Consider the following 27,169-nt stretch of genomic DNA (forward strand, 5'->3'; position numbering starts at 1 on the left):
AATTTGGAGGTTTGTTTTTCCAAACAAATACAAGAAATGGTATGAAGTGCAATACACTAAATTGTGGTGTAAAGCATTTCTTTGAACTTTTTTAGAAATACAAAAGAAACAATTTAAAAGAAATTTAAACAGTTGCTTTTCCAGGAAGACATTATTTATACAAGTCTTCCCCTGTTGTATTTGATGAGCTGTTTATCCAGCAATGAGCATTTCAGTAACTATCTTCAGATGTTAGAGTTCAGTTTACTTTTCTTTACTTAATAACATTTTTCCCTCTTCATCTCACATAATCATACCCATACTCCTAAACTCTTTGCTATTTTATAATTAATAGTATAAAATATATTTGCTGTAGATGTCAAATACTGTCAAACTTGTCAGTGACTTTCTTTGCTGCTGCCAACAGCTCCAGCTATAAAGGTCAACATAGACTTTTATTCCCTTTTTTTTGTGGGGTGGGTGGTGTTGGGCTTAGTTTATTGATTTGGTCTACAGACTGTTCGTAGCGTAAATGATGCCTGGCTTTGTATTTAACAAGCTGAGATAAGTAGCTGAATCTGTGTTGTTAGTGAGAAGGTAAAAGACAAAATTTGTTCTAATCTGCAGCCATCTTTTTGTATCAGCATCAAGTCTGTCACCATGATTGTGATATTTTCTGCCTGTTTTCCTGTTTAAAAACAACAACAACAAAAAAAAATGCATGCTGTCCCCTTTTAGTCTGTGAGACACACAGGCTGTATATGCTCCTCCTAGATAGAATCATAGAATCATTAAGGTTGGAAAGAACAGTAAGACCATCTAGTCCAACCATCAACCTATCACTGCCATACCACTAAATCATGTTTCTCAATTCCATATCTACACATTTCTTGAACACCTGCAGAGACAGTTGCACCGTCTTCTCCCTGGGCAGACTGTTCCAATGCCTTACAACTCTTTCTGTGAAGAATTTTTTCTTGATATCCAACCCAAACCTTCTCCGGCACAACTTAAAGCCATTATTTCTAATTCTATCAGTGTTACCTGGGAGAAGAGGCTGACCCCCACCTTGCTACAACCTTCTTTCAGGGAGTTGTAGAGAGCGATAAGATCTCCTCAAAGCAGGCTCCTGTCTGGAATTTTTTTTTCTTAGGTTTCTTGATTAATACTGCTTTTATCTAAGAGCTTGCTTCTGGTTCACCCCTGAAAAAGAACAAGCTTAGTATGCCAGTGATGGGATCCTGGAGGGGTTCTGCTGGTACTCTCTCTCCCATTTCATTTAAAGGAACAGCTTGAGAGGAGACGTCCAGCTTTTAGACAAGGTTTAATTCCTGTATTTGAATGCTCAGATTAGCTTGTGTGCTAGGCTGATGTGTGGAGAAATATAGAAAGATAAATATCAGTTCTAAAAGTGGAAGGTGCCCAAATTGGAAAATGGAGCCTTTTGTGAATGCGAGCGAGATATTTCCTTGCCTCTGAAGCCAAGCCAGCACTGGGCACATGGTGTGGAGAGGGGAAGTGCTGTGGCAGCTGTTCTTGTTGCCATTCAAAGGAGACTTGTTCCTAAGCTGTTGATTCAAGTTTACTTTTAGTTAAATACACATCATGAGAGAGACTGACTTCATCTTGGAGACGATGCCATGAACCGCATCGTGTATGAATTGTACTACAGTACACAAAAATTATGGTGTCCGAGCTGGCTGCGGGAGGAGCTGCTGTTCTCTTGTCTCTGTGGCCAGTGGTTAGGGGTTGGTGTAGGCAAGTGAATTAGAGAAGAGCAGATCAGAGAGCTAGAGAGTTTTTGCTGAGGCAAGAGTAGGCCTGAAAATAACTGCAGTTACTTCACAGACTGCCCTACAGAGATTTCCAGTGCCAAATCAGCCCTCATTTGCCCATGTTTAGGCAACAAGCAAGTTCCAAAGCACTTTGCAGTATCACAGAATTGTAGGGTCTGGAAGAGGCCTCTAGGCATCATCGAGTCCAGCCTCCTTGCCAAAGAAGGTTCCCTAGACCAGGTTGCACAGGAGTGTGTCCAAGCAGGTCTTGAACGTCTCCAAAGAAGGAGAATCCACAACCTCTCCGGGCAGCTTGTTCCAGTGTTCTGTCATCCTCACCATGAAGAAGTTCTTTCACATATTGGTGTGGAACTTCCTATGCTCAAGTTTATGGCCATTTCCCCTTGTTCTTTCCCCACAGACCACTGGAAAGAGATTGACCTTGTTCCTTTGACTCCCACACTTACGATATTTATAAACATTAATAAGATCTCCTCTCAGTTTTCTTTTCTCAAGGCTGAACACACTCAGGTCATTCAGCCTTTCCTCATGGGGGGATGCTCCTGGCCTTTATCATCTTTGTGGTCCTCCGCTGGAGTCTCTGGCTTTTTTTTTGTACTGGGTAGCCCAGAACTGGACAGAATACTTCAGGTGAGGCCTGACCAGGGCAGAGTAGAGGAGGAGGATCACTTTCCTTGATCTGCTGGCCTTTTAATGCACCCCAGGATCCCACTGGCCTTCTTGGCCACCAGGGCACACTACTGGCTCATAGCACTTCACATTCTTTTTCCTGATGAGTTAAGCTCTGAAGTACTAGGTGGTCCCATTTCCCTTAGAAGTGGTGTTTGTTCGACAAGTGCCATTTTATTTAGAGTGGAAAAGTGCCCTCTTCCCAGAGGGGTATGTTGGGTCTGGCAGCTTCCTATGGGCTGGGGCAGAGCCTCTTGGAGCAAGAGAAGTGTGTGGTGGCCAAGAAGGGTGAGGGAACATAGCCTATTTTTGCTCTGTTTCAAATTAGGATTGCAGTTTGCCCACCAATAATTACAACCATCTGTATCTGTATAAAAACTTCTGTACCAGCCACGTAGGCATGTAGTGCTGTAGAAGCCATATGCATGTCAGAGGAAGATGATGGTAGTTAGGAGCTAAGGGGCTGGCTCTCTTTGTCTCTTCGGATGATGCAGCAAACATGAAGTAACTTGTATGAGAAAGGAAAATCTCTCTAATTCTTAAAACAAACAAATAAAAAACATGGTGTTAAACTGGAAGAGTTGCCTTCTCTGACAAAGTGGCTTGCAGAATTTCTGTCTACTTTATTACCCGTAGTGCTCATTTATTTGTTCTTAAAAGGTATATTAATTTATTTATACATCAATTTTTAAAATCTATTTGTGTTGATTTGCCTTAGCAGCATGTAGTTTGTTAAATCATCTAATTATTACATGTTTATCTCCCTTGCAGTCATGAGAATGCCCTGAGGGGATCCAGTTGTTGTTTGTGCAATGTTTATCAATAGTCACTGTCGGGTTTTTTTGTTGTTGTTTTTTTTTTTCCAATTCTGTTTGCAGACCTAGACACTTTAGTATCCAGGTCAGTTGCTGCCCTGTGACTTGTTTGTCTGAAGTTTTGCATACTCATTTGTTTTTTAGTAAAGTAAAAGTATTTCAGATTCAGTGCAATTGCTCTGTCAAAAGTGCCATGTCAACAGGAAGCAGATGCTGGTATGTGTACTGGGAAAATCTCAGGCATGCCGAGGTACAGGATAATTAAATAAAGCAAGACAGATGTAATTTCTGGAGTTTGAAAGCACTCCTGTATGGATGTCCTCTACTGTGGACACAGGTTTTAGGTGGAGGCAGACAGACAAAAGAAGATTAGTAAAAGACAGTAGCCCAAATGTGTTTTATTAAAAAGATGAAAACTGCTGTGATTGTTTTCTTAAGGAGAAGAACTATGCGATGTGATCCCTGCAGAAAATGGACCTTAAACAAAAATGTATCAAGAGCCTATACACCATCCTGGACAGCTGAACAACTCTGTAGAATGGGCCATTGACAAAGGAAGAGAAATGGCCATTTAAGCCACCTAGTAAGCAGTACTTCTGTCTCGTTTTTAGTAATGTTGTTAATTAACAAGAGTAATTTTTGAGAAGAGGCCAAAGCGTTTCCTTGCTTTCACATAAACTGTGTTAGTAGTAGTAACTCATTCACTTTGAAGCAAATTTATATTAGTAGTCACACAGTCATAGAATTGTAGGATGGCTTGGGTTGGATGGGACCTTAAAGACCATCCAGTTCCAATCCCCTGATGAGAGCAGGGTTGCAACCCAGCAGATCAGGCTGCCCAGGGCGCCATCCAGTTTGGCTTTGAATTCCTTCAGGGATGGGGCTCCCACAGCTTGTCTAGGCAGCTGTGTCAGTGCCTCAACATCCCCGAGTGAAAAATTTTTCAATAACATCTGATCTAAATCTCCCCTTAAATGTACATTTGGGCCAAATCCATTGTTATTTCACTGCCTTTTAGAACTCAATTTATTTTAGTTTTGTCTACAAGCTTGCTGTAGTTGCACAGTTCAAAGTATCTGACACTCCAAACAGTTCTAAGTAGTAATATTACAGGATCTACTGTTTGGTCACTGAGGAAACTACTGATTATTTAATTGCTATACTTTTACAGTAGAGGAATTTAGAAGTCGTGCTGATGAATTTCAGTGGGTTCTCTTAGGTTGTATCCTGTACTACTGCAGAGGTGGGGTAATTGTCTCGACCAGCTCCTTCAGTGAAGGTGCACAAAACAGAGTTCAGTTGCAAAGACTGCATGAAAAATGCCTATAGATAGCTGCTTAACCTCCATAATTAACATGTTACGCTTACACACAGCAGATAATGTTTTTAAAATGTAGTTCAAAGTGAGTTCCTGTCTCCAAGCATTAATTACAACTTCCATTTCACATCTGTTGTTGAAGAGCAGTAGACAAAATCTATATAAACACAGCAGGCTTTTAATTGGAAATCTAGTGGAATCTATTTCTGGTGATCGTTATTTCTAAAAATGGTCAGTTAAGTAGATCAACAACTGTCTGCCAAAGGCCAAGTACCATTATTTTGTTATCTTTTTTTCTTTTGTGTACATACTAGAGGAAGAACATAGCTGTAATGATAGGAGTAAAAGTAAACAAATCCCATCAGTTGGTTAACCAAGTTTTCTTCTTTTTGGATTCCTTCTTACTGCTGAACTTGCTACACTGCTGCTGCTGCTAATAGTAATAATAATAATAACAAAAAATGATGTTTGCCTGACCTCATTAATGAAAATACTGAGGATTTTTAAGGTGCTTGTATTCAGATCTTAGCAAATGTTTTAGTCTGAGATGTTTTGGTGAACACGGTATTACTAAAAAGGGAGGTACTCAGAAAGATTTGTGTAATTGCAGATGCTATCATGTATGCAAGGGCTACACAAACAATTTGCTGTTAGGTAGATTTTTGCTATGGTTTGTAGCAATCAGGAACTTGTTGGTAACCTGCTGTATATATGTGCTGCTTTAAGGATCTTACCAGCTGTCATCACTGGGTTGTTTCAGTGACGGGGTGAGGAGGGGGAAGTCAAAGTTCTGTTAAAACATCAAAAAGCCTTGCTCTTTCTGTCTGCTTTATGCCACTATACATACTTTTTATTTTTTTACATTTGGTCAGCTGGTAGAAGAATAAGTAATACATAATTTCCTGTTGAATTCTGTGGGTTTTGAATGAGACCTGAACTTACTTACTCATAATTACTGAAAATTGTGAAGTAAAAATCTATAATCCTGTACAGGCTTTAGCATTGGTAATAGCACTGCTGTTGTTTTCTTAGATGTAAAAAATAGCTTTTTGCACTGGTTTTTCCACATCTTCATTGAATGTCACTGGTAACTGTAGGAGCTGAAAATAATAGAAAGTAGACTGATTTGCAGAAAATTTTTTTAATTATTATTTTTTAACAATCTGAACTTTTGTAAATGGTACTGGGCAGTTTTGCATGCATTTTTGTATTGCTGGCAGGTAAATTTGGTCTCCTTTCTTCAAGGTCTGTTGCACTCAAACATGTACAAAGGAGGGCAGGAATTTGAATTCCGAAACTTAAGCCACTTGTCTGTCACCAGCACATGTTTTCTTAGCATGAATTGGGCTTTGACTGTAAAGTGAGCTGCACAAAATTTACTGCTTATGCTGCACAGACCAACTGCCTCATTCACATATTCCAGTAGTTTAAAAATAGAAAGGCTATGAACAACCAATTTAAGTTCAGACTGAATTAATTTTATAGCTGTTGTCTACCTGTGTAAGTGGACTGTTGATTTGTAGTCAGACCGTTGCTTTCATTTGAAAGGATGTAATCCCTTTTTCACAGTTTCAACTGTTTCCTTTTGATGTCTGTCAGCATTTCCATTCAAATACCGGTGGGGTCCAGAAGTTCCCTTTAGCAGATTTTTGGCTGCTACTACTGTTTGCTATCTTAGTGCTGATTTCTAGGCCCCTGGCTATTTGACAGCAGTTCAGTAGCATCCAACAAATTACCTGGAATTCAGTTATTCTCATTTTAATTTCTCTTTTCATGCTCTATTATGGCATAATTTGTGTTCTTCCTGCTTGCTGCTATAAAGAGCTCTTTCTATACAAAAGGTTTTAAAACGTAAAAGGATCATAGAAGTTTTGAAAATCTAGATAGGTACCAGTATGGAATATATTTACAGGCAGAATGACATAGGTCTCCAAATTTATATCTTAAAAATATTTCTCCTGTCTTCGAGAGATACTAATTATCATTGACAGGAGTTTTTATTTTCATTTGCATGTGTTTTATCTGAAAAGCCTCTTTATCAATGCTGAGATTTTTGATGGGGAAGAAGAACATTTCTGTCCCTTGCTTGAAGGTTAATTAGACCTTCAGACAGCTTTGAAAAAATCATTTGAGCATTGTACAATAACAGAGCAGGAAGAACCAATTTGTGGCCGCGGGCCATTTGAAATGAAAAGCCATGGGGTCTCCACTCTGTATGGAGCCTTTTCTCATTTGAACTAGAGATCTCTTCATTAGAGCTAAGCTGTTCACTTGTGCACACAGATTGCATATCACAGGCTGTAGCAAACCTACAGTCACATTCTGTATTGAAGCACATGAAAATGGCAAAAATCAATATCTCATCCTGATCGATCATGCTATTGTATTCAGGAGGTCACCTCTTCACTTGGCCGTGGTGAAGACAGATTCTTGCATAAGCAGGAGATGTTTTATGTAAGTCTATGCATTATATCACTAAAAATGATTATCCTGACACCCACTAGATAGGTATTCTACATGGTAGAGATTCTCTTCTATTAGCCAGCAAAAAATGTGATAAAAACAAGGTGACTCCATCCTTTTTAAACTGAGACACAAAACTACTGGTGAAGCTGGTGACGTTCTTAAGTCAGGAAAGGTGTCTGTATTATGGTCTTGTACATCAGAATATTATTATTTACCTTTGGATACCTCTTGTATCAGTTTTTCTTTATAGTAGTTTCACATTCTCCAGTTGGCTTTTGTCTTTTTTGGCTTTGAGGTGAGTTTTTTTCTTCTTTGACACTTTGAATATACTTGGGCATTTCTTCACTGCCAATTCAATTCTCGTGCCCTCCAGTAAAAGTCTTTGGAGATTCTGTAGCTCTGTACAGATTCTGAATAGAACTTGAGAAGTTACTTGAGTATCTCCATCATCACAGAATTGTCTGTTTCACAGGAGAAATTTAATGGAAAAGCAAGGGGAGATTAAGTTAGGAATTGGTCTCTTAGTCTATGGAGGGGCTCACAGTGTCCTTCACCTTCCCTGAGACTTCCCTTGAGTAAAGCTGAACAATACAGTTCCCTCTGCACACTGTTCCACTATTTCCGTTGATCGCTAAGGTGAACAAAACCTTATTACCTTTAAGAAATAAAAAGATTGTTAAGCTTTAATTAGTTGTCTAAAACAAGGATACTATAAATGCTCAAGGTTGAAACTTAGGGGAGCGTAGCATTTGCTTAACATAGTTTAGAATTAAAAGGTAGCTGGACTGCAAAGCACCACTTGTTCCTGAAGTGATAACATAGCCCTAGTCCTTGGAGTGGGTTGGAAACAGGGCAGCATTGCTTAAAGCTCAGTACCAAGGGAAGCTTAAGATCACATTAGTTGAATCGAAGGGTGAACACAATGGAAAAGATTCATCTAAATGAGGATTCTGTTGCCCAACAGATGATCTCTGATAATCTGAAATCGTGTACAAATGTTCTGAAACTATCCAGAATCTTACTACAAGCTGTGCCAATGAAAACAAGCATAAAGCCTGACTTGGAAAATGCTGAAATGGCTGATATTCCACAAATCTGATCTATTCTTAGCACAGGAAGTGAAGAGACCATAAGGAAGGCAGCTAGTAGAAGAGGTTGAGGGGTTGTATAGTGAAGCACACCTCAGAGTGCAGTTAAGGAAGGTGATTGTGTCTGAGAAGAGGCTTGCAGGAAACTGTGAGAGGGAGAACATTCAGCACGTGGATCCTGAACGTAGGCAGCTGCCTGTTGGCACTTGAACTTAGTGATATTCCCTGTCTTGCTCTGGTTCCCTTCAAAAGGTTTTCTCCTCAGGATGCTGAGTCTCACATTTGTATCATGTCTTTTGTGTTTACAAACATGTCATTTTGCAGTCAGTTCCATAGCTGGCTTTGAGAAGAAGAAGGGAAAACTTACGAGTCATGATGATGTGTGCATTGACAAGGAGTGCAACAATAGGGGAAAGAAAAGCTGTTACAAATTTGGGCTGTTGGAAACCCACCATGAGTCACCAGACATGGTGAGGGTTGCAGAAGCCCAAGCATGTAGGGATGATTACAGAGTATGACATTTCCCTCACACAAATGGCTTGATTGGTTGGAAACATCTAAACTTGTAGTCTAGTCATTCAGTTTGATTATGGCTTTTAAGAAAGAAGTTTGGCTTCAGACATTTTAACTTATAATTTAAGGAGAAAACTGGATTCCATCCCAGCGAAATGAACACGACACCGGCTGAAATATGAGGCGTTCTTACCACAGAGAGTATAAATCAAGATCCTACCATGAGTAAGAGCATTAATTATCATCCTTCTTATGACATGTTTGTGCCCCTTCTACTCCCTCCCCTAAAAAGCACACCAAAATGTAGTCCAGCTTTCTTTCTCCTTTCTATGCTGACGTGTATATGGTGGCTGATTTAGTTAACTTAGCTTCAGCATACGTGCAGTCATCAGTACAATTAATCTTTTTACCTAGGAGAACTGGAAACAATGGAGGCGGTGCCTACAGCATTGGGCAAATGCTTCCATTTGCAGATTTGGCACCCTGAAACCTTGAAATTCAGTGTTGAAAAGCTACAGAAGTGTGACAGCTGTATTCGGTCTTTCAAAAACTGTCTGGATTTTGCATGTGCTGTGAAAGCACAAGCATTGTAATTGGGTGTTGTTACTGTAACCTTGATGATTTAATGGTATGAGACTAGTGTGGAACAGAGATAATCTTTCAACATATGCTGTTAAATAAATTTTCAGGTTGATACTCCATCAACAACCAAACGAAACACAACCAACCCGTCCTTGTCAGAGAGAGGATCCATTCCTTCAATGACTCCAGCAGTCAAGAGTTGCTCAAAAACAATCCAGAAACATAATTTTTGATGTGTCTGTAAATGTAATTTTGTTTTTGTGATAAGCATAGATATTTTTTTGTTCCCAAAGGAGAAAATATTGAAAGTACTGCGAAAAGTGAGTTGCTCCGGGCAAAGTGGTAGCTTAATGTGTATATCTGTTACAAAACATTTTAATTCTGTATTTGATCAGTCCCAGCATTTCTAGTATCAAAAAAAGCAAAATAGTAAAGAATATATTTATATTTGGTGTTAGTGAAGGAGCGCAGTGATTGAAACTGAGGAGTATAGTTTTCTTGTGCCTGTTTCAATGGTGCAGCCAGTTTCAGCTTCAGATTAGCTTCAAATTGTTGATCAAAGGCTTCGTTTGGGAGCAACATGTAATGCCCTTTAGCAGAGTCTTCCTACCTTCTCTCCTACTCTCCCTGTAACACCACATGCAAAAAAGTCCTTTTCTTTTTATTTATTTATTTAAGAAGGAAAAATTGGATGCTAAAAGTCTAGGAATTTCGGAGGAGTACCTTGATGCAGAAGGTAAGCAGAGGTCATGAGAAAAACTGCATGTGATGAAACTGATGACCTTACGTGGGAAAAGCATGCCTGGATAAGACAGGGAGATCATTAAAGAATCCTTGGGAATAGGAAAGCTATGATGGAGTAGTCCTCGTCTTGGCGTAATGGTGAAGGAGTAGATGGTTGCTGGGCATGGAGCAAAAGGCTGATAAGATATACACAAAAAATATCGTGTGAGGGGGAAAAGATAAAATGCAATGGTGGTCCTGATCTATAGAGTGTGTTTGGTTTATGGGATTAATGAAGTGATTGGGTAGTAGGGCAGCTTCCTTATCTGTTGCTTTTGTGTGTAGAGATCCTGAAAAAAACTTTTAAGGGAAATTTCTTACTTTACTTTTTCCTTTTACTTAGAAGGCCCAAATCCTGTGATGCCATCATCTTACTGAATGTGTGCTGAGAAAACAGGGTTTGAACTTCTAATTTTGAAAGTTTTCTTAGAGGACCAGCAAACAATCTCATTTCCTCTTTTTGTGTTAAAATGTGGAGCAGAAGTGTTCTGGGAAATCATAGAATCATAGAATCATAAAATGGCCTGGGTTGAAAGGGACCACAATGATCATCTAGTGTAAAATTTGTAAAATTTCAGTAAAAAAATTTGAATGCAGAAAAGGAGGACAACGTTTTAATTGCTTAATTAGTTAAAGCATGATTCAGACTAAATTGCTCAATTTTAATTATTTTTGGATACAAATTTATTTATTACTGGTGATCTTATAATGAGTTGTTGGCAGTTTATTCCATAACAGAAGAAAGCAGGCTTGTGATATAAGCCCTACACAGGGCTTTGAAATTCCCCTCAGACTTTTTCAACAGGAAATCTTCAGAAATTCTGTCTGCTTCCTTATGCTCTGGCAGACACCTGAATATTTCTCCTATTCATATCTGCTTTGGAGTTTGAACTGCTTTCGTTAAAATAAGCAATTATTGACTGCAAGAATCAGATTAGAAACTCCAAGGAACAAAGAGAAAAAACAAAATCACTTTCTTTTAAGCAAAGTGAAAGTGAAAATACCTTCTCTGCAATTTCATCTGAACAGCTGCCTTATGATGTTAACATAATAAAGTAATTCAGATTTCCTGCTTCTGAGTGAACTGCTCTAATTTGCAATATGGATGATGCCTGGTGCAGGAATGGCTCAGGAGATAACTTGGCAGCCCTGCCTATTTTTTCTGCCTATTTTTTTTGTATGTTAGCACCAGTTTAAGTTGCTGCTAACGTGCTTGCACTTGTCAAACTGAAAAGCCTACCCTGAAAGCAAGCAGTCAAACTGCGAGGCTGATGAGGGCTTCCAGGGGGACAGGAGGCAGAGTCCTGCACAGGGACAAGTGAGGGAGCAGCCAGCAGCTGTCCCTTGTGTGGGTGACCATCTGATCATGCCTCGGTCCCTGACTGCAGGGCTTATAGAGATGCCAGAGGAAAGCTGGCAGGTGGAGGATTGACCTAAAATAAAAATTTAGTACAGAGGTTGCTCTGAAATTAATGCCGCCTCATTTTTGTGGATACTGCAATATCAGTGTTCATATGTTTGGAGGGGGGTTATTTCCTTGTTTGCCATGGTATCTCTTACAGTGGTGTGCATCAAGTTACTATTCTTACTTTTTAATAAGGCTTACTCAGACATCTAAATAAGGTAAAGATGTGTAGTGGCCTGTTGCATTGGTTGTACCTGCACTATATTCATGTAAATAAAAATAAATAAATAAATAAATAAATGAACACAACAAAGAGAACAAACAAAACTTCTTAAATTTTTTCCCATGCAATCTGTGCTGAAATATTTATTGAACTGAGGAGGTTTGTTCAAGAGGAGATGATCCTGAGAAATTAAGTGGTTGTCTTAGTGCTGTAATTGCCCCGTGATACGATCTTGTGTTGAAACGGTATCTTTTCTCTAGCTGAAACCTTACGAGCTATTGCACAACATAGCAGTTTTTATAAAGCACACGGACTGAAAGCTCACAGCTCTGTAAAATGTACTGGACTTACAGTGAGGAGGAGTGCTCTCATTGCATGTAATAAAATCGTCATAATTTCGAGAACATTTCTGTATTCCCTTAGCAAAAGCTCTACTGCTGCTCTGCTGTGTTGGGCCTGGCAGAGGATGAGCAGATGGATAATGGGAAATAAAACAGCAGGGTAATGGTGAGATAGGAGAGCTGATACACCGTGATAATTACATATTAATTAAGGGGAAGAGGAGGGAGGGGGCAGGTAGATGGGAAATGTAAATGCTCTGGGGACATGGAATAGCTTGAAAGAGAGGAGAGGAAGATGTGAGGGAGCTGATAGCCAGAGCCTTGGCAAGTGTACCCATGGAGACTTTGCTGGAGAAGATGCTGAAGTAGAGGCTGGAGCCGTCTGGGTAAGATGAATGAAGAGAGTCTCAGTCCTGCTGTGAACTTTATAGCTGATTCCTGGTGGTGATGACAGGGTTATCTGTTGACAAAGCATCTGTCTGTCTATGAGGACCACATTATAGAGCAGCAGCCCAGATCTTTGCAAGTGTACAGTAGGGCTGTTGGAGCCAGGTGTTAGCTTCTGGCATGTAACCCCAGAATGAGTACTTAAAATGACATCTTTGTCACAGTGGGAACCTCCCTACACACCTTATGATAGATCAGTCCATTTTACATGCCCCATAAATGCACTGGAAATTCTGTAGATAATGTGCTTAATGTTATCTCCTGCCTCACTTAATAGGATTTTATTTGAAAAATGTAGCCAATTGCCTAGAGAATAACTGTGAAGCAGGTGGAAAAGATAGAAAACAAACAGCAGTGCAAATAGACTGTTACACGTGATTATGTGTTACCACAGCTCAGTGAGTTATGGCAGTGGACACAAGCTATTACCTGAGTGGCTTTAAGTGATGTGCTCTCTAATTGCAATGGGATAGAAATGGATGCCTCCTCAATTGCCATTGTGCTTCAAAGCAGTAGTCAATTTTTGTGTACTTCCAGGGTTTTGTCAACATCTGCCAGTTCACGTGTTTTCTTTAGGGCCTGTTACCCTGTAATTGGGCTGGTGTCTGCCATGTTGTCTGATACTTATTTTCACCCTTCTGCTGCTCTTGTTCAAAGGGGAAAATTACTCTCCACCCTTATCCAAACTCCTTGAAGAGTGATACACTCTCAGAAACGTGTGTTTGTTTTCTTTGATTTGTGAAGTTTATGATTCTGTTCTACCTCACGTCTAGTAACAGCTCTGGTTTGTGTGCTTGCAGACATACATTGGTTCCATAGTGGCCTCTGTGAACCCTTACAAGACCATCCCAGGCCTGTATGACTGTGCTGCCATGGAGCGATACAGCAAGCACCACATGGGAGAGATTGCACCTCATATCTTTGCTGTGGCAAACGAGTGCTACCGCTGCCTCTGGAAGCGTCACGACAACCAGTGTATCCTCATCAGGTAAATGGCTGCTGCTGTAATTATACCTTGTTATCCCTGACACTGAAACTCTCAAGATTTAGAAACAAATATTTGGACTGAATGGAGAGGAAAATTCTAGAAGAAAGCAGGCTTTCAATCATCAGAGTTTTGGGAGAGAGCTTTGAAGTATGTATCGTGTTAGACTTTTAAAACACATCCATGTGCAGTTCAATAATTTCTCTCCACTAGATGCCTGGTCTTGTATCTAGAGGGGGGAAAAAAAAAAAAAAAGACCTACACCAGTCTCGAGAAATGCTGTAAATAACAACAGCAAAAGAGGAAACAATCCCCATTTCAGCTGCATGATTGTGCCTGATTATTTTTCCTTTCTTAATCTCGTTCTGCTCTAATTTAATGACAGTTTAATAGCTTCCCATTTGATCCACTACATCACTGGTATTCAGGATCTTGCTGCTGCTGAATGTGCACTGAGAACAGTTGGCATTTCATTAGCTTTTAGCAGCTTTCAGCTCCTCTTGAAGAGCAATGAACAGAGCTAGCTCTTTGCCTGGTGTGGCTCCCTGTTCCCAGCCTGTCAGCTCTGCTGCATTGGTTCACACACGCATGGAGACACTGAAGTCCTGCTTGCCAAGTAAGCAGGACCAGCCTGGAGGCAATCGCAGCATTGAAGCTTCAGGCTCAATAAAGGGGCTGATGCACAATGCAGGGAGAGCTTTTTGTTTTTCCTCCTTTTCCCCTTTGAAGTATTTCTGTGCCTGTTTGCTCTTCGTGTCCCACAGCCTACAGCACAAGTAAATGTGATCAGTGTGGGAACTGAACACAAGACGACACAATATTGCCTGTCTCCTGACCTCCCTGGGAGCCCATGCAACAGCAGTGGAATCAAAGCACTAATGGCCTTCAGGACAGAGAGAGGATGAGGCAAAGTGGGAGCAGCACATTTTGTAATAGGCAGTTTCCATCACCATTTAAAATTATAGATAGAAATTGCAAGGTTTCCTAAGTAAGAAGAGGATTTGGTGCATGTAGTTCAGCACACAAGCCATTGTTAGAAATGTGGATGACATGCATGCAACACAGCTAGCTCTGTTTTTGACTAGCTGAAATCTCTTGGCTCACAGACCCTGCATGCCCTCTCTTCTGGGCAGGTCCTGCCTGGTGATGACAAAGACACGGGTGAACTGAGCTGTGTGTGCTTTTCCAGCTTTTTTTCAATTGCATTTTTTCTTTATTTTACTTTTATTTTTTAATTTCATATAGTTCATATAGTTCTATACATACAAAGTTTTAATCTTGATCATGTGAAAAAAGCTAGCGTGGAGTCATGATTCCATGGTGTAATGTCAGGTTGTTGCCTGTGAGCAATTCACATACTCATATTTGGGGGTCTGAAATTATATCTGGTGCCTAGCAGGTGGCCATTATTATCTTTATTAATTTCCTTCTGTTCTAGCCCACATATTTTACCTTTCCTTCCAGTTCCCCACAAGCTGCCAAGAGAAAAGCAGGTTTTGTCCTAAAAAGGAAACAAGCAGAAGTCTCTAATGTTCCAGAGGAGTTTCAAACAGTCTCTGTAAACCTTGTTACAGATAAACCATAATATGGAGGAATTTTGCCTTAGCAGTCTCTTTTAAGATAGCTTACTGTAGCCTGAGTTAAAGCAGTGATTTGTAAAAGTTCAGGCAAGTGCCATAATACAAGGCTGCTTTCATATTACAAGGATGCTTTCAGTTTCTACAAAATGTGAAGGAAGGTGCAATTCAAAACAAACAAAAGTAAAATCTACTTTTCTAAAACAGCAATATCTGCTGTATCTTTAAATGACTCTGGCAGGGTTTGTTTGTTTGTTTGTTTGTTTGTTTGTTTTAATGACTGATGATTTTCAGTGGCTCTGCTGAGGTTTAGGAAAATTCCCATGCTTGCATTCTTAGTTTGAGGCTTCAGGAGTGAAGACACAGCAACTTGGTAGTTGTCTTCCACGTTCTGTTCATGTCTGTATCATTTACTGGCTTAGATTAAGGTGTTCAAACAAGTCACTATCAGGTCTTCCTGCTTATTTGAAACAGTGGTGCTGGGAAGCTCTGCCATGTCTGAAATTGGCTAAATATCTTTGTCTTATATTTCACATAAGAGAGAGAACAGTTCATTAAGTCAAACTGCCTGACCACTGCAAGGATAACCAAAACTTATTAAGGGCATTGTTTCAAAGGGAGAATTTTGTTCCATCGTAAAAACACATTAAACAGTAACATCAGTTAAAATGAATCGATTATTAGAGTAATTTTCACATTCTGATATTTACCTGCTGCTGTTACTGGGATCTGAAGACCCCGTAACTCATTTAACAGCCCAATGAAGTGAAGCTCAGAATGCTTTTTTTGTGATCCTCTGGACTTGAAGTGCCCCCTGCTGGCATTCAGATTTAATTCCCTTTTGTTTTGGAGCTTCTTAGATATAAAAGACTGACTTTAAAAAAAAAAACTGTGACAAAAAAAAAACCACTGTGACAAAGGTTCTAGACTGCTAAAACATCTGGAATATTTTTCTGTATGAATAAGATGAGAGGGATAATAAGAAAAGAATCTAAATCAACAGCTTGTTTCAGGAAAAAAAACATAATATGATTTGAGACAGCAGTTGTGACTCAATACATTTTTTTGGTATATTGAGCGAAGATTAAAAAGGAGGAGATTACAGAAGAGAGAATATTAAATGGAGCCATCCGGAGGTGCTTATTTATCATTCCGTGTTACACAGGCTTATTCCAATTCGTGATAATGCTGCATAAAAAAGACATTGCAGCCTAAATGTCAACAGAGTGGCATATTGAAGAAACTGAAGAAAGTGTGTACAGCCTGGGCGTTGTAATATTAACACAGTTGTGAAATGGTGTTTTCACTCTGCAAGACATAAAATGTTGTATTTTAGTACAGAAAATGAAAAAAATGTCTACATTAAATAACATTTAATTTCACATTGGTCTCAATTTCGTTTAAAACAAAAACAAAAGCCTGCCACAGTTAAATTTGGTACTACGACAGACACATTAAAAAACTGTTAATGTCTTCTGATTTTTTCAGCTGACATGGTTGCTATTCATGGAAAGTGAAATGTCACGCCCATCAGCTGGGCTGAAGGGCTGGTAGGAAGCCTGGGTGCCATGGTAGGAGCAAAAGGGAGTCGCTCTTGTTCAAGGAATAGCTAAGCAGCTTGTCCTGATCAAAAGCAGGGGCTGAGTTCACCTGTGATTAGTTGGCATTTTCACAAGTTGGGACTAAGTTCAAGCCTCCATACCCCACTGTTGTAAGAACAGAAAAATAGGTTGTATTTTTAATACCGCTTTATTTAAGGTGGTTTAATCCATACTCTTCTCTCTGATATAATAGTACTTCCACTTTAAAAGCACTCAGAAGAATTGCAGAACAATACAAGGAACAGCAAGTCACCCTGAATTACATTCAGCTTGGTGCCACGAGTGGGAAATCACAGTCTGACAGCAGTTTGTTCTCTCTGTTATCATTTGATGGCATGACACCTTTCTTGTTGTTCTTCAGCTTGAAGATAAACATAAAACAAGCTGTTCTTTGGATGAGACCCAGGCTTGTGAAGAGAAGGCTTTCTTACGAGACCGACACACCAAAATTCACATGTGCGCTTGAAGAACAGTATTTGCTGAGGGGGGCTATTCTGTCTGTGCCTATCTGTCTTTGGAGATTTAAAGCTGAAGGACAGAAATGAGAAGTGATTTAGAGTTCTGTTGATACAGCCTCACTTGCATTATGCTCTTCAGAATGAGAAGTCTCTCCTTGTGACCCCTTTTCCATTGCGGCAGTCCAGAGTTCAGACTTGTGCCCTTGGTGAGATTCTCAGTGTAGAACAAATCACGGAGGAAGGTTAAAAATCTCTTAAGTGAGGGCCTTGTGGGTTCCTGTCACACAATATATTCAGAATACTGAGTGCAGTGATGTGAAACAGGCTGGACACTTAAATTCATGAGGTAAAGAGCTGCTGTAAAAAGTTGACTGTGTACTAAAAAAAAAGCACCTTCTTTTACGGCCCTTGACAGCATCTTTTTAGGCATAGGTCTTCTAAGGAATCTGAAAGACTGATCCGACTTAATCTGCTGTTAGTCTAGTTCTATAGGATTGTATAAGCAGCTTCAGAGTTTAGTGTGCTTGTTCTTGATTTTCATTTCATTAAGAATGTGTTTTATAAACCATTTTACAAAGGAAGTTGCAGAGACAATTTGATGAACATAAAATAATGAGTCCCAAGCTGGAAAACACCATGCCAGAGAGCTAAAGGTGTCGAAGAACCCATTCACTTAATGCTCAGTAGTGGTTGTAAAACTAAATAGAATGAAATACTTACTAAAATATGGAGTACAAAACAGAGATCATTGAGTAAATGTATTCTTTTCTTTACACAGTACTTCTATCGAGTACTGCGTACAAGTCCTTTTCCTCTTGATTTATATATATGTCAAATTTTGTGGAACTAGATGTAGTTTCCAGGAGGAAAAAAAAAAAAGTTGTAATCAAAAGTATTGCATGACTGCATGTGGAAATGGCTAGAAACCAATGAGATAAAAATCCATTGTGGTTAAAAGACACACAGAAACTATGTCTAGATCTGGAACCTTTTCCAGATCTGGAACCCTCAGCAAATGTCTGGAAGATGGAGGAACACAGGGGAAATGCTGGGCATCTGTGTAATGGTGGCTAGTAGAGGTCTAGACTGGGCAGATAGATCATTGTCCTGACTCAGTGCTGAGCCTGGTATTCTAAGCAAAAAAAACAAAAGCACATAATTGTGCAGATACCAACTGCACTAGAAATGTTTCCCATCCGCTTTGGATGTAACTGTCAAAACACTTTCTGCCACTTCTCTTTCAGTGGTGAAAGTGGTGCTGGTAAGACAGAAAGCACTAAGCTGATTCTCAAGTTCTTGTCTGCAATGAGCCAACATTCGCTGGAGATGTCTTGCAGAGAGAAGACCTCCTGTGTGGAGCAAGCCATTCTTGAGAGCAGGTAAGCAGGTACTCCCTTTGTACCCTTGCACATAGCCCTTGGTGGAGAATGAATGTTCTATTAACAGAGGTGTGACAGTTTTAGAAGATGAAAAAATTTAAAGCCTGGTTTAATGGAAAAACTTTTATTTGTACCGAGGGCCCTATTGCTGTTTTACAGAACACGTATTGAGGTGTGATGAGGTTAACAAAAAGTTGGTTGGATCAAAATCCTGTGAAGATCTCTAAGTGCTTCAAGCAGCTATGAAAGACGAGAAATTTCTGCCCCTGTGAACTGCCCCTCCACCCGACCCCCAGCCATGTATGCCTTTTAATGCCCTTAAAACCACCTCATGAATGAAGTAACCTTCCTTTCTTCCTATATAGATTTGTGCCAGTTATTACTGGTATTGTCTGAAAAGACTGAATATCTGAAAAGTGATTTAAAGACAGTCTCTCTGCATGTGCAGTATAATATATACGTTCGCTGCTTTTATAGTTGTCAGTACTGCTGACATAAAAACTATTTTTTCCAACAGACATAGCTTTGCCATTGAAATAAAAGAGCTTACAATATAATTAAAGATGTAGGTGCATGTACTAGACAATAAAATGATGATTGGAAGATGGGAAGAATTCCATTAAACAAAAGTACCCAGATGCTCTAGAGAGACCTGATCACAGTGGGATGAAGCAAAAAGATTCATGATCTGGAGATGGATGATTTAGTAGCAGTTTTCATTTCTGTTCAGAGCTGAATTCAGGTAATCAGAGAGGGAAATGGGTGATGAGAGGAAGAAACGATTGGTTTATATAGCCTGAGGATACGGTGGAGCAAGATACAGCATGGTGAGGATAAACAATGTGAGCAATAAAGGGAAGATAAGGAGGACTGATAAGACAGATGAGTAAATGCATCAGATAAGTTGGACACTGCACAAGCATAAAGAAGTTCTCTGTGTTCAAATGAAATATCTCATGGTTCTAAGCTGTTTAAAAACAAAGACAATTTGAGATGCTATTACTTTTGTTTATCATGCTTCATCTCATCTTTATCTTTTTCTGACTGTATCTTTGTGTACATTTTTTAATTTCCTTAGGACAAGCCCTATTTTTCCTACATCTGTATAACAATTTGCGTGAATTGAGATTTCTTATTTCTATGATTTAAGTACTATAATGAAAGCCGTGTGCATCTTTTGCACAAGTACTGATTAAGCTGCCGAGTAGTTTAGGACTGAGTCTTCTTGTTCTTGAATAATTGCATCTCTTGATAGAAAATTGAGATGCCCGCTGTTAATAAATTGAGGATAGTACTGAGGATGTTGTCTGTGGCTGAGGAGGGTGTTAGAAGTAGGCTTTACAGAGTGCTATTCTGTTCACCAGTCTCCTGTGAAACTCATGTCATTCTGGTCACACATTAACACTTTTGTCATTCTTCTGAATTTTCACAGTCCAATTATGGAAGCTTTTGGCAATGCGAAGACTGTTTACAACAGCAACTCGAGTCGCTTTGGGAAGTTTATTCAGCTGAACATCTGTCAGAAAGGAAACATTCAGGGAGGAAGAATTATAGATTGTATCCTTGTTTGGTGATTTGCCTCCATTTGCAATCTCCTCTATGGAGGGCTGAGAGAGAAGTGACTTATGCTTTTCTGTCTTTTTACCCTGTTTTGAAATATATTATAATATATAATATAATTAAATCGACGACCTGATCTAGGTTGGGGAAAAAGAAGTAGTAACACGAAATTCTGCATGTGTTTGTGCAAACACACCCATGTGTTTGTGTCAGGGTGGGATGTGTAGACTCTTGGAGGATCAGGATTTTATGTTGCTGCTGCTAGCATGATTCATGCACACGCTTCTACGTAGTGAGCTAATAGAGCCTAGTTCTTGGGATAAATTCAGTTATCCCAAGCTCTTTCCTTCATTCATTATATGTGAAGATACATTTCTCAGTTCTGGAAAAGTACATAAAAGAGCAGAGCTGCTGAATGTCTACATTGTGAGTGTGGGTGGGACAAGTGCGTGGTTTTGTCTTGCACTTGGCAAAACTGGACTATGAGCCAATTCCAGAAGTGTGTGAAGATGAGAACATACCCAAGGATGTTCCACCCAAGGACCAAATTTCATCCTTAAAGCTGCTTCCAAACTTTACGTAAAAGACAAAGTAAAGGAAAGCAGATGCTGTTTAAAATATAGGAAGTTGCAAGTCCAATTCTGATGGGATGGAGGAGAAGGAGATGATTACATTGGGAATACACTGACATTTTAGCTGTTGTATTACTGTTGTTGCTACTTTGTTCATATATTGTAGCAATAGACATGTAATAAGAAGGGACCGTGATGATCTTCCTATCATCTCAGATGAAAGAATTAAATTTATACATAGCTTGTGCATTAATTTCTTTTTGTTTGATTCCTTGACCAGAGTTTTTGTTCTTGGCTATAGATTTATTGGAAAAAGTAAGTTGACATTTGCTTATTCTCGGTTAATTTTGATATTTTCTTTGATACTGTAGATTAAAAATGTTTGTCTTAAAATGCTGAAATGTAAACTATTTTTTACTTTGACAGAATCGTGTAGTAAGACAAAATCCTGGGGAAAGAAATTATCATATATTCTATGCTCTGCTGGCAGGGGTAGAAGAGAGAGAGAAAGGTGAGTGGCAAAGCTCAAATCTCACAACTGTAGTGGCTCTATATTAGCAGTCAGCCACAGTGACAGCAGCAGAAACCTAATAAGCTAAGAGAGGAAATAGATTATTTATCCAGCTGGAATTTATGGGGTGTGAATCTGAGCTCTACTTAATAAAGTCACCTGCTTAGTTGAGAAATGTTACCGAGCTGTGGGTAATTTTTCTCTCAGCTTCTGCTGTGGCCCTGGGAAAACTACCCGGGGACGAACGTGCTTCACTTTGTTCAAGCTGAATATTTCTGCCAGTACTGAATAACTCCACAGAAACAAAGAGGAGAATTCTGGTTCTTCTAATCCTCTCTCATAAAGAATAAATCCACTGAACAAAAAAAATGACATTTGTATATGTGCAAATTTGCCTAAAGCTGTTTCAGTATCTTCCTTTGGGCCTGATGTCTTTGCATGCTAAAAAGTAGAATTATCTCTATCGTACAGCTAAATAAAGCAAAACACAGTAAAATAAAATGCAATATTTGATTTTAATTTAGAATTTTGATTCATACATTGTCATAATTCTCAGCAAATAAATTGTGAACTGCATCGTTCTGACATACTAATCTGCAGAGAGCTTTTGCTTGGAGGTATTTTTTTTCACTCTTCCTCTTTTCTTCCCTCATCAGATGCTTTTTACTTATCTGTACCGGAGAACTACCACTACCTGAATCAGTCTGGTTGTATAGTGGATAAGACAATCAGTGACAAGGATTCTTTCAAAGAAGTCATTGTGAGTTGTTTCACTAATTCTTTAAAAAATGCTAGAGGTGCAGACACCTGGGGCCAACTGTTAAGCAGAGAACAAAGGCTTCCTGTACTTACCTGTGCTCTCTCTGACATTCTGGTTCTGTCTGAAGCTCTCCCATAGAGGGCTATGCTGAGAGGACTTAAGTTTTCTGGTAACACGTTACTGTCACTTTGAGCCCATCTCTACCTCTCCTCTAGTATTTGATTTTTAATTCTACCATTTCCAAATAGATTATTATTAAGTAACATGGTTATGTTTGGGAAATAAAATACTATCAGTTGAGAAGATAGTAGGGCTTTTACATATCTTTGCAACTCTGTACCTGCCCAACTGTGGGACATTTACAGGAGTTTGGAATAATAATAATAATAATAAAAATAATAAAGTTTGGTACAATACATTTGTACCAAAATTATCCATATGCCTTGCTGGAGAAGCATGTCATGAGGTAAACATGAACTACAATCCCTTTGTCAGAGCAGCCCATACCTTCAGTAAAACAAAGCATCACAAGCAGAGGTGTGAGCAGACAGCACGTTCTGGGATCCTGCCTTTAAACCTGACTCATTCCAAACATCCTCTGACAACAGAGTCACCCTTTGTTCTTCATTATAAAAGCTCACAAAATAAGTAGTAGATTTCCTGTCCCTCCTTTGCCTTCCTCCAGTATAAATAGAACTACTATATCTACAGTGAAATGGACAGTTATGTTTATAAAAAGGCTTATTTTATGTCTGCTACCTACGTGAAATTGTTCACATAAAACTGTCAGAAAAGACAGCAACTGGGGTGTAGCCAGCATATTCCGTAGAAAAGGATTTGTTTTATTAGATTGCTTTATATTACAGGTATGTCTGTTTCCACTGCTTTTTCACTCCAAAGCTTTATACGGATCTTGTGGGAAATGTAATCATATGGAATAATTTACAGGATAGAAATGAGAAAGATATAAATTCAGATTGAAAGACAAATGCTGATGAAGACTTTCTCTCAATGGCTTTAGCCTTATACCCATGCTCATGTCAGCAATTAGCTACAGCAATTAAAAGGTACTGACTGTTAGTATATTTGCTAATTGCTTGCCAAATCACTGAGGTTATGTGTAGTAGGTTTTAAAAATCAATACAAATGAATGCTCTTATGCCCTTCCCCAAATGATATTTGCTTAGCTGCTTCACCTTCTTTGCCAAATTGAAAAATTAATGTGTATTGGAAGCAGTAGTTATGTTTAGTATAAGACTTCCTAATTTGGAGGATAGCTGTTGGAAGTGTTGGTAGCTTCCCTACACTATAGTCACATAGCTTAAGTAGATTGGCTTAACATTTAGTTTGTGCTAATCACCCAAGGGTGGGTGGAGTATGAAATTAAGTTGGCAGGTGGAGTTTTTGTGCTGTCTGAAACATGGACACGCTTTGAGCACAGCATGATGCTGCTCAGCTGCTTTCCTGGAACAGGAGGTGGGCAGAAAGCTTGTCGTTCTCAATTGCCTGTTGTTTCCAATTCTATTCATCCACTTTATTACAATTTAGGTCCTGGAAACATTACTTAGTATAAACTTTTTTTGCCCCCCTCTGCTTTCTTTATTGACACTTTCCTGGAGACAAGATGATTCTCAAGTCCCCGCACTTCAGACATTCTTTCCTTTGTATGTCTTTTTGTAGGAGACAGGAAGGAGCTGCAAAGCGGGCGTGGGGATGAATTCATAGTGCTGCTGCCTTTCTTAGAGTTCTGTTGTGAAAGGCCTTCTATACAAAGTGCATCTTCAGCCTCTGCACTTTTACTTGCAGCATGAATCAGGTTTTCCATTTGTAATCAATGGTTTATGAAAAATGAAGTGCATCACATCATCCGTCTATCTGCAGTGACCATAACTTGATGTGCCTTAACTGTAAGGTTAAAAAGCCATGATCTGGTCTCAGAGAGAATCATAGAGTAACCAAGGTTGGAAAAGACCTGCAAGATCATCCAGTCCAACTGTCCACCTATCACCAATATTTCTCACTAAACCATGTTCCTCAACACAACTTCTAAACATTCCTTGAACATCTCCAGGGTCAGTCAGTCCACCACCTCCCTGGGCAGCCCATTCCAGTGCCTGATCACTCTCTTGGAGGAGCATTAGACCCAAGTTTGGGAATTTCTGGTAATTAATTTTTGGCTGAAGGCAAAGGAATTAACTCCTGCTAGTCCTCTGTCAGTACTGACTGGGCCTGGCAACACAGTTGGTGGGTTTGTTCTTGTCCCCATTATTCAGTCAGTGTGCATTCTTTTTTTTAAGAACTCCTCATATCATTCCAGACTGCAATGGAAGTGATGCAGTTCAGCAAGGAGGAGGTGCGAGAGGTTTTGAGGCTGCTGGCTGGCATTTTGCATCTAGGAAACATTGAGTTTATCACAGCTGGTGGGGCGCAAGTGTCCTTTAAAACAGGTGAGAAGGCTGCATTTCCTTGTAGTATGTCAGTATTTCTTGAGGTTATGAAACTTACATTCATTGCTAGTATATCAGACCATATCAAAGACATTGAAAGGGTCTTATGGCATTTTAGCATCTGTAAGTGTCAATTGAAGTGTTAGTTTTGCTTTTTAACAGATGAATCAGATAAGTCTTCATTGTTGGATGCTAGATCTCAGTTAGGAAATACCTTGAGTGTATGTTTATTCCATTAATACCAGTGAAATTCCACTTCAATTGCTTGCTTTAAATTATATTTTTGCATTAGAACTTGCATTAAAACTTGAGTGCCAAAGTGCGTTCCTTAATTAGAAACATTTAAGGAAAGACTGGGCTTATGAACATTTTAAATATTTGTTCATATACAGCAATAAAAAATAATACTTTGTACTGTTTTACATATCACAGAAAAATTGCAAATTATAATATAAATGTGAGGAAAAAAAATTCATTGGTCTTTTTTATTCTCATCATCCCAAAGAAAGCAGAAACACATTCATGTGGAAACTGATTTACTTTTTGTATATGGAAAAGTATTTTGATGTAAGAAGAAGATTGTTGGAATTCTTGTTATGTAGCAGTAAGAGAAAAAATATGTGACTTAATTGTGATGAATTTCTACTACTAACTTCCTTCAGCTGTTCCATCTGTAATACTGTGCCTTACATATTCAAGAACGTACTTGTATTTGTCTCCTTTTGGCAGCTCTGGGTAGATCTGCAGAACTACTGGGGTTGGACTCCACCCAGTTAACTGAAGCATTGACACAGAGGTCAATGATACTCAGGGGAGAAGAAATCTTAACACCTCTTAGTATACAACAGGTAAAAGCACCTGTGTTTTGATGTGTTTCTATGGCCTTTTAAATATATGGATCTATTTTCTATCAGAGTTAATTCTGTGGTTGCTCAGGAACAGCAGCTTAGCTCATACATTAACTTTGCTGTCAAAAATTCTGTTTAGGTTTTTGGGAAAGGTGTAATTGGACTTGTAGAAATCTCAATATATCCTATTCTATCATTCTTGCCTAGGTTTTTAGCTTGGCTCTTGTAACTATTGTCTGGTTGCTTAACATTTTTTCCAAATTGTAATCACGTAGGCTAACATTATCCATTATGGATGTTTGTATTTGGTGTTTAGAAAATTTTCATTAAAAATAATTTTGTTATTTATAAGAAAGGAATTAGATCTATGTCAAAATATGCTTGCTAATGGAAGGGGGCAAAATAATGTGTTATTTCTTACCCTTCTCTTTTCTTCAACCCCAGTTTAAGCCTGTAGTTTTCTAATTTCTGTCTGCTTTAGTTTTGAAATGCAGTTTTAGAGCCATGTAGATTAAATACGCTATAACTTACCCTGTTAAAGCTTAATTGAGGAATCTTGGTGTCTATTAAGGCAATTACTGTCAAGGTACATAGGAATATAAAACTGCTTGCATTATAGCTTGCGTTGTGCTGTGCAGAGGACACTGGTTGGCTAAGTCTGCTAAGTTCTCAGTTGTAGTGATGATTGAGGTATTGTGTTGTTTTTATTGCAGGCAATAGATAGCAGAGATTCTATGGCTATGGCACTTTATTCTCAGTGTTTTGCTTGGGTCATTAAGAAAATCAACAGCAGAATCAGAAGCAAGGAGGACTTCAAGTCCATTGGAATTTTGGACATATTTGGATTTGAAAACTTTGAGGTACACTTCAGAAGTTTCTTCAGATGGATTGTCTGATACTGATGCTTCGTTGTTCTGTATATGTTTGTCATCTTCACTGGAATTTTTTTATTAAATGTATTGTGACTTAGTTCATTGCTTGCAAGTAAAATACTTAGCATATGCATTTCTTAAAATTTCTTGTCTTTTAGGTAAACCGTTTTGAACAGTTCAATATTAACTATGCAAATGAAAAGCTCCAGGAGTATTTCAATAAGCACATTTTTTCTTTGGAGCAACTGGAGTACAGCAGGTAAGAGTTACGGGTAAAATTTGAAAGGATTTTGGAAACAGAAATATTCACTTGAAATTTGGGTTACCAGCTACTTCAGTTTACTTTGATAATATCTTATTCTGTGGCTGTATTTTTATTTAAAAGCAAGCTGATATCACATTAGTTTGCAAAACAAACGCATCATCTCCTCCCATTTGTATATTTAAAATCTTTTCCCTGTAGTTATCAATAAAAAGGCTCTCCTTATTTTCCTTAGGGAAGGTCTAGTTTGGGAGGATATTGACTGGACAGACAATGGTGAATGCTTGGATCTTATTGAAAAGGTAATAAAGTATTTGATGTCAGTACCTAATTCTAGGTTGTGCTCTTAAGTAATGTTTTTAAAACACTTCTTGACAACAAAAAACAATTGTAGATGATAGCAGCTCTTGTATGTTTAAGCAGTGAAGTTTTGATGTGATCATTTTCATGCATTGTATTAACGTATTCTAGATTGTATTCTAAGCTCAACATGCCTATCTTTCCTTGTAGTAGCTTTTAACAGTGTACAGCCATATACAAAAGTAATATTTGGAAATGGTTAAAAAAGAATGGGAATTGTCTTCAGTTCTGAATCTTTCCTTGCTGCTTCTTTTTGGAAATTTTTCTATTAATTACACTAATAATCACTACAGTAGTAAAAATTATAAATGGAACTCAACAGAGTCCAAATTTAAAATGTAAAATACAAGGTATCTTTTTCATTGAAGATTTTGGAAGTCTGAAGAGAACAGTGACTGGTGGAAAAGAGAATGGGATGGGACGGAAAGAATGACAGTGTCCTTCTCCCATAATTGCTTTTTCTGGGTTGCCTCACAGTTTTTGCTTCGTCTGTAATTTGACTTGTGTTAGTACTAAAAATACACATAGAAGAGAAGGGGTTTCTGCATGATT

General features: G+C 38.7%; 1 protein-coding gene across 1 annotated transcript in view; it reads left to right on the forward strand.

Moving 5' to 3' along the window:
* The window catches only part of MYO10 (myosin X), a 151,195-nt gene that overhangs the window by 65,581 nt on the left and 58,445 nt on the right, over positions 1–27,169 (forward strand). The window contains exons 4-14 of the mRNA XM_085220426.1: positions 13,226–13,413; positions 18,291–18,425; positions 19,858–19,982; positions 20,859–20,872; positions 20,984–21,068; positions 21,725–21,828; positions 24,146–24,275; positions 25,005–25,123; positions 25,837–25,983; positions 26,154–26,254; positions 26,493–26,559. Of these exons, the coding sequence (XP_085076552.1) occupies positions 13,226–13,413; positions 18,291–18,425; positions 19,858–19,982; positions 20,859–20,872; positions 20,984–21,068; positions 21,725–21,828; positions 24,146–24,275; positions 25,005–25,123; positions 25,837–25,983; positions 26,154–26,254; positions 26,493–26,559 (1,215 nt within the window). The remainder of the gene's footprint in view (positions 1–13,225; positions 13,414–18,290; positions 18,426–19,857; positions 19,983–20,858; positions 20,873–20,983; positions 21,069–21,724; positions 21,829–24,145; positions 24,276–25,004; positions 25,124–25,836; positions 25,984–26,153; positions 26,255–26,492; positions 26,560–27,169) is intronic.

Source organism: Meleagris gallopavo, chromosome 3 (genome assembly GCF_905368555.1).
Source record: "Meleagris gallopavo chromosome 3, MGAL_WU_HG_1.1, whole genome shotgun sequence".
Classification (NCBI taxonomy): domain Eukaryota; kingdom Metazoa; phylum Chordata; class Aves; order Galliformes; family Phasianidae; genus Meleagris; species Meleagris gallopavo.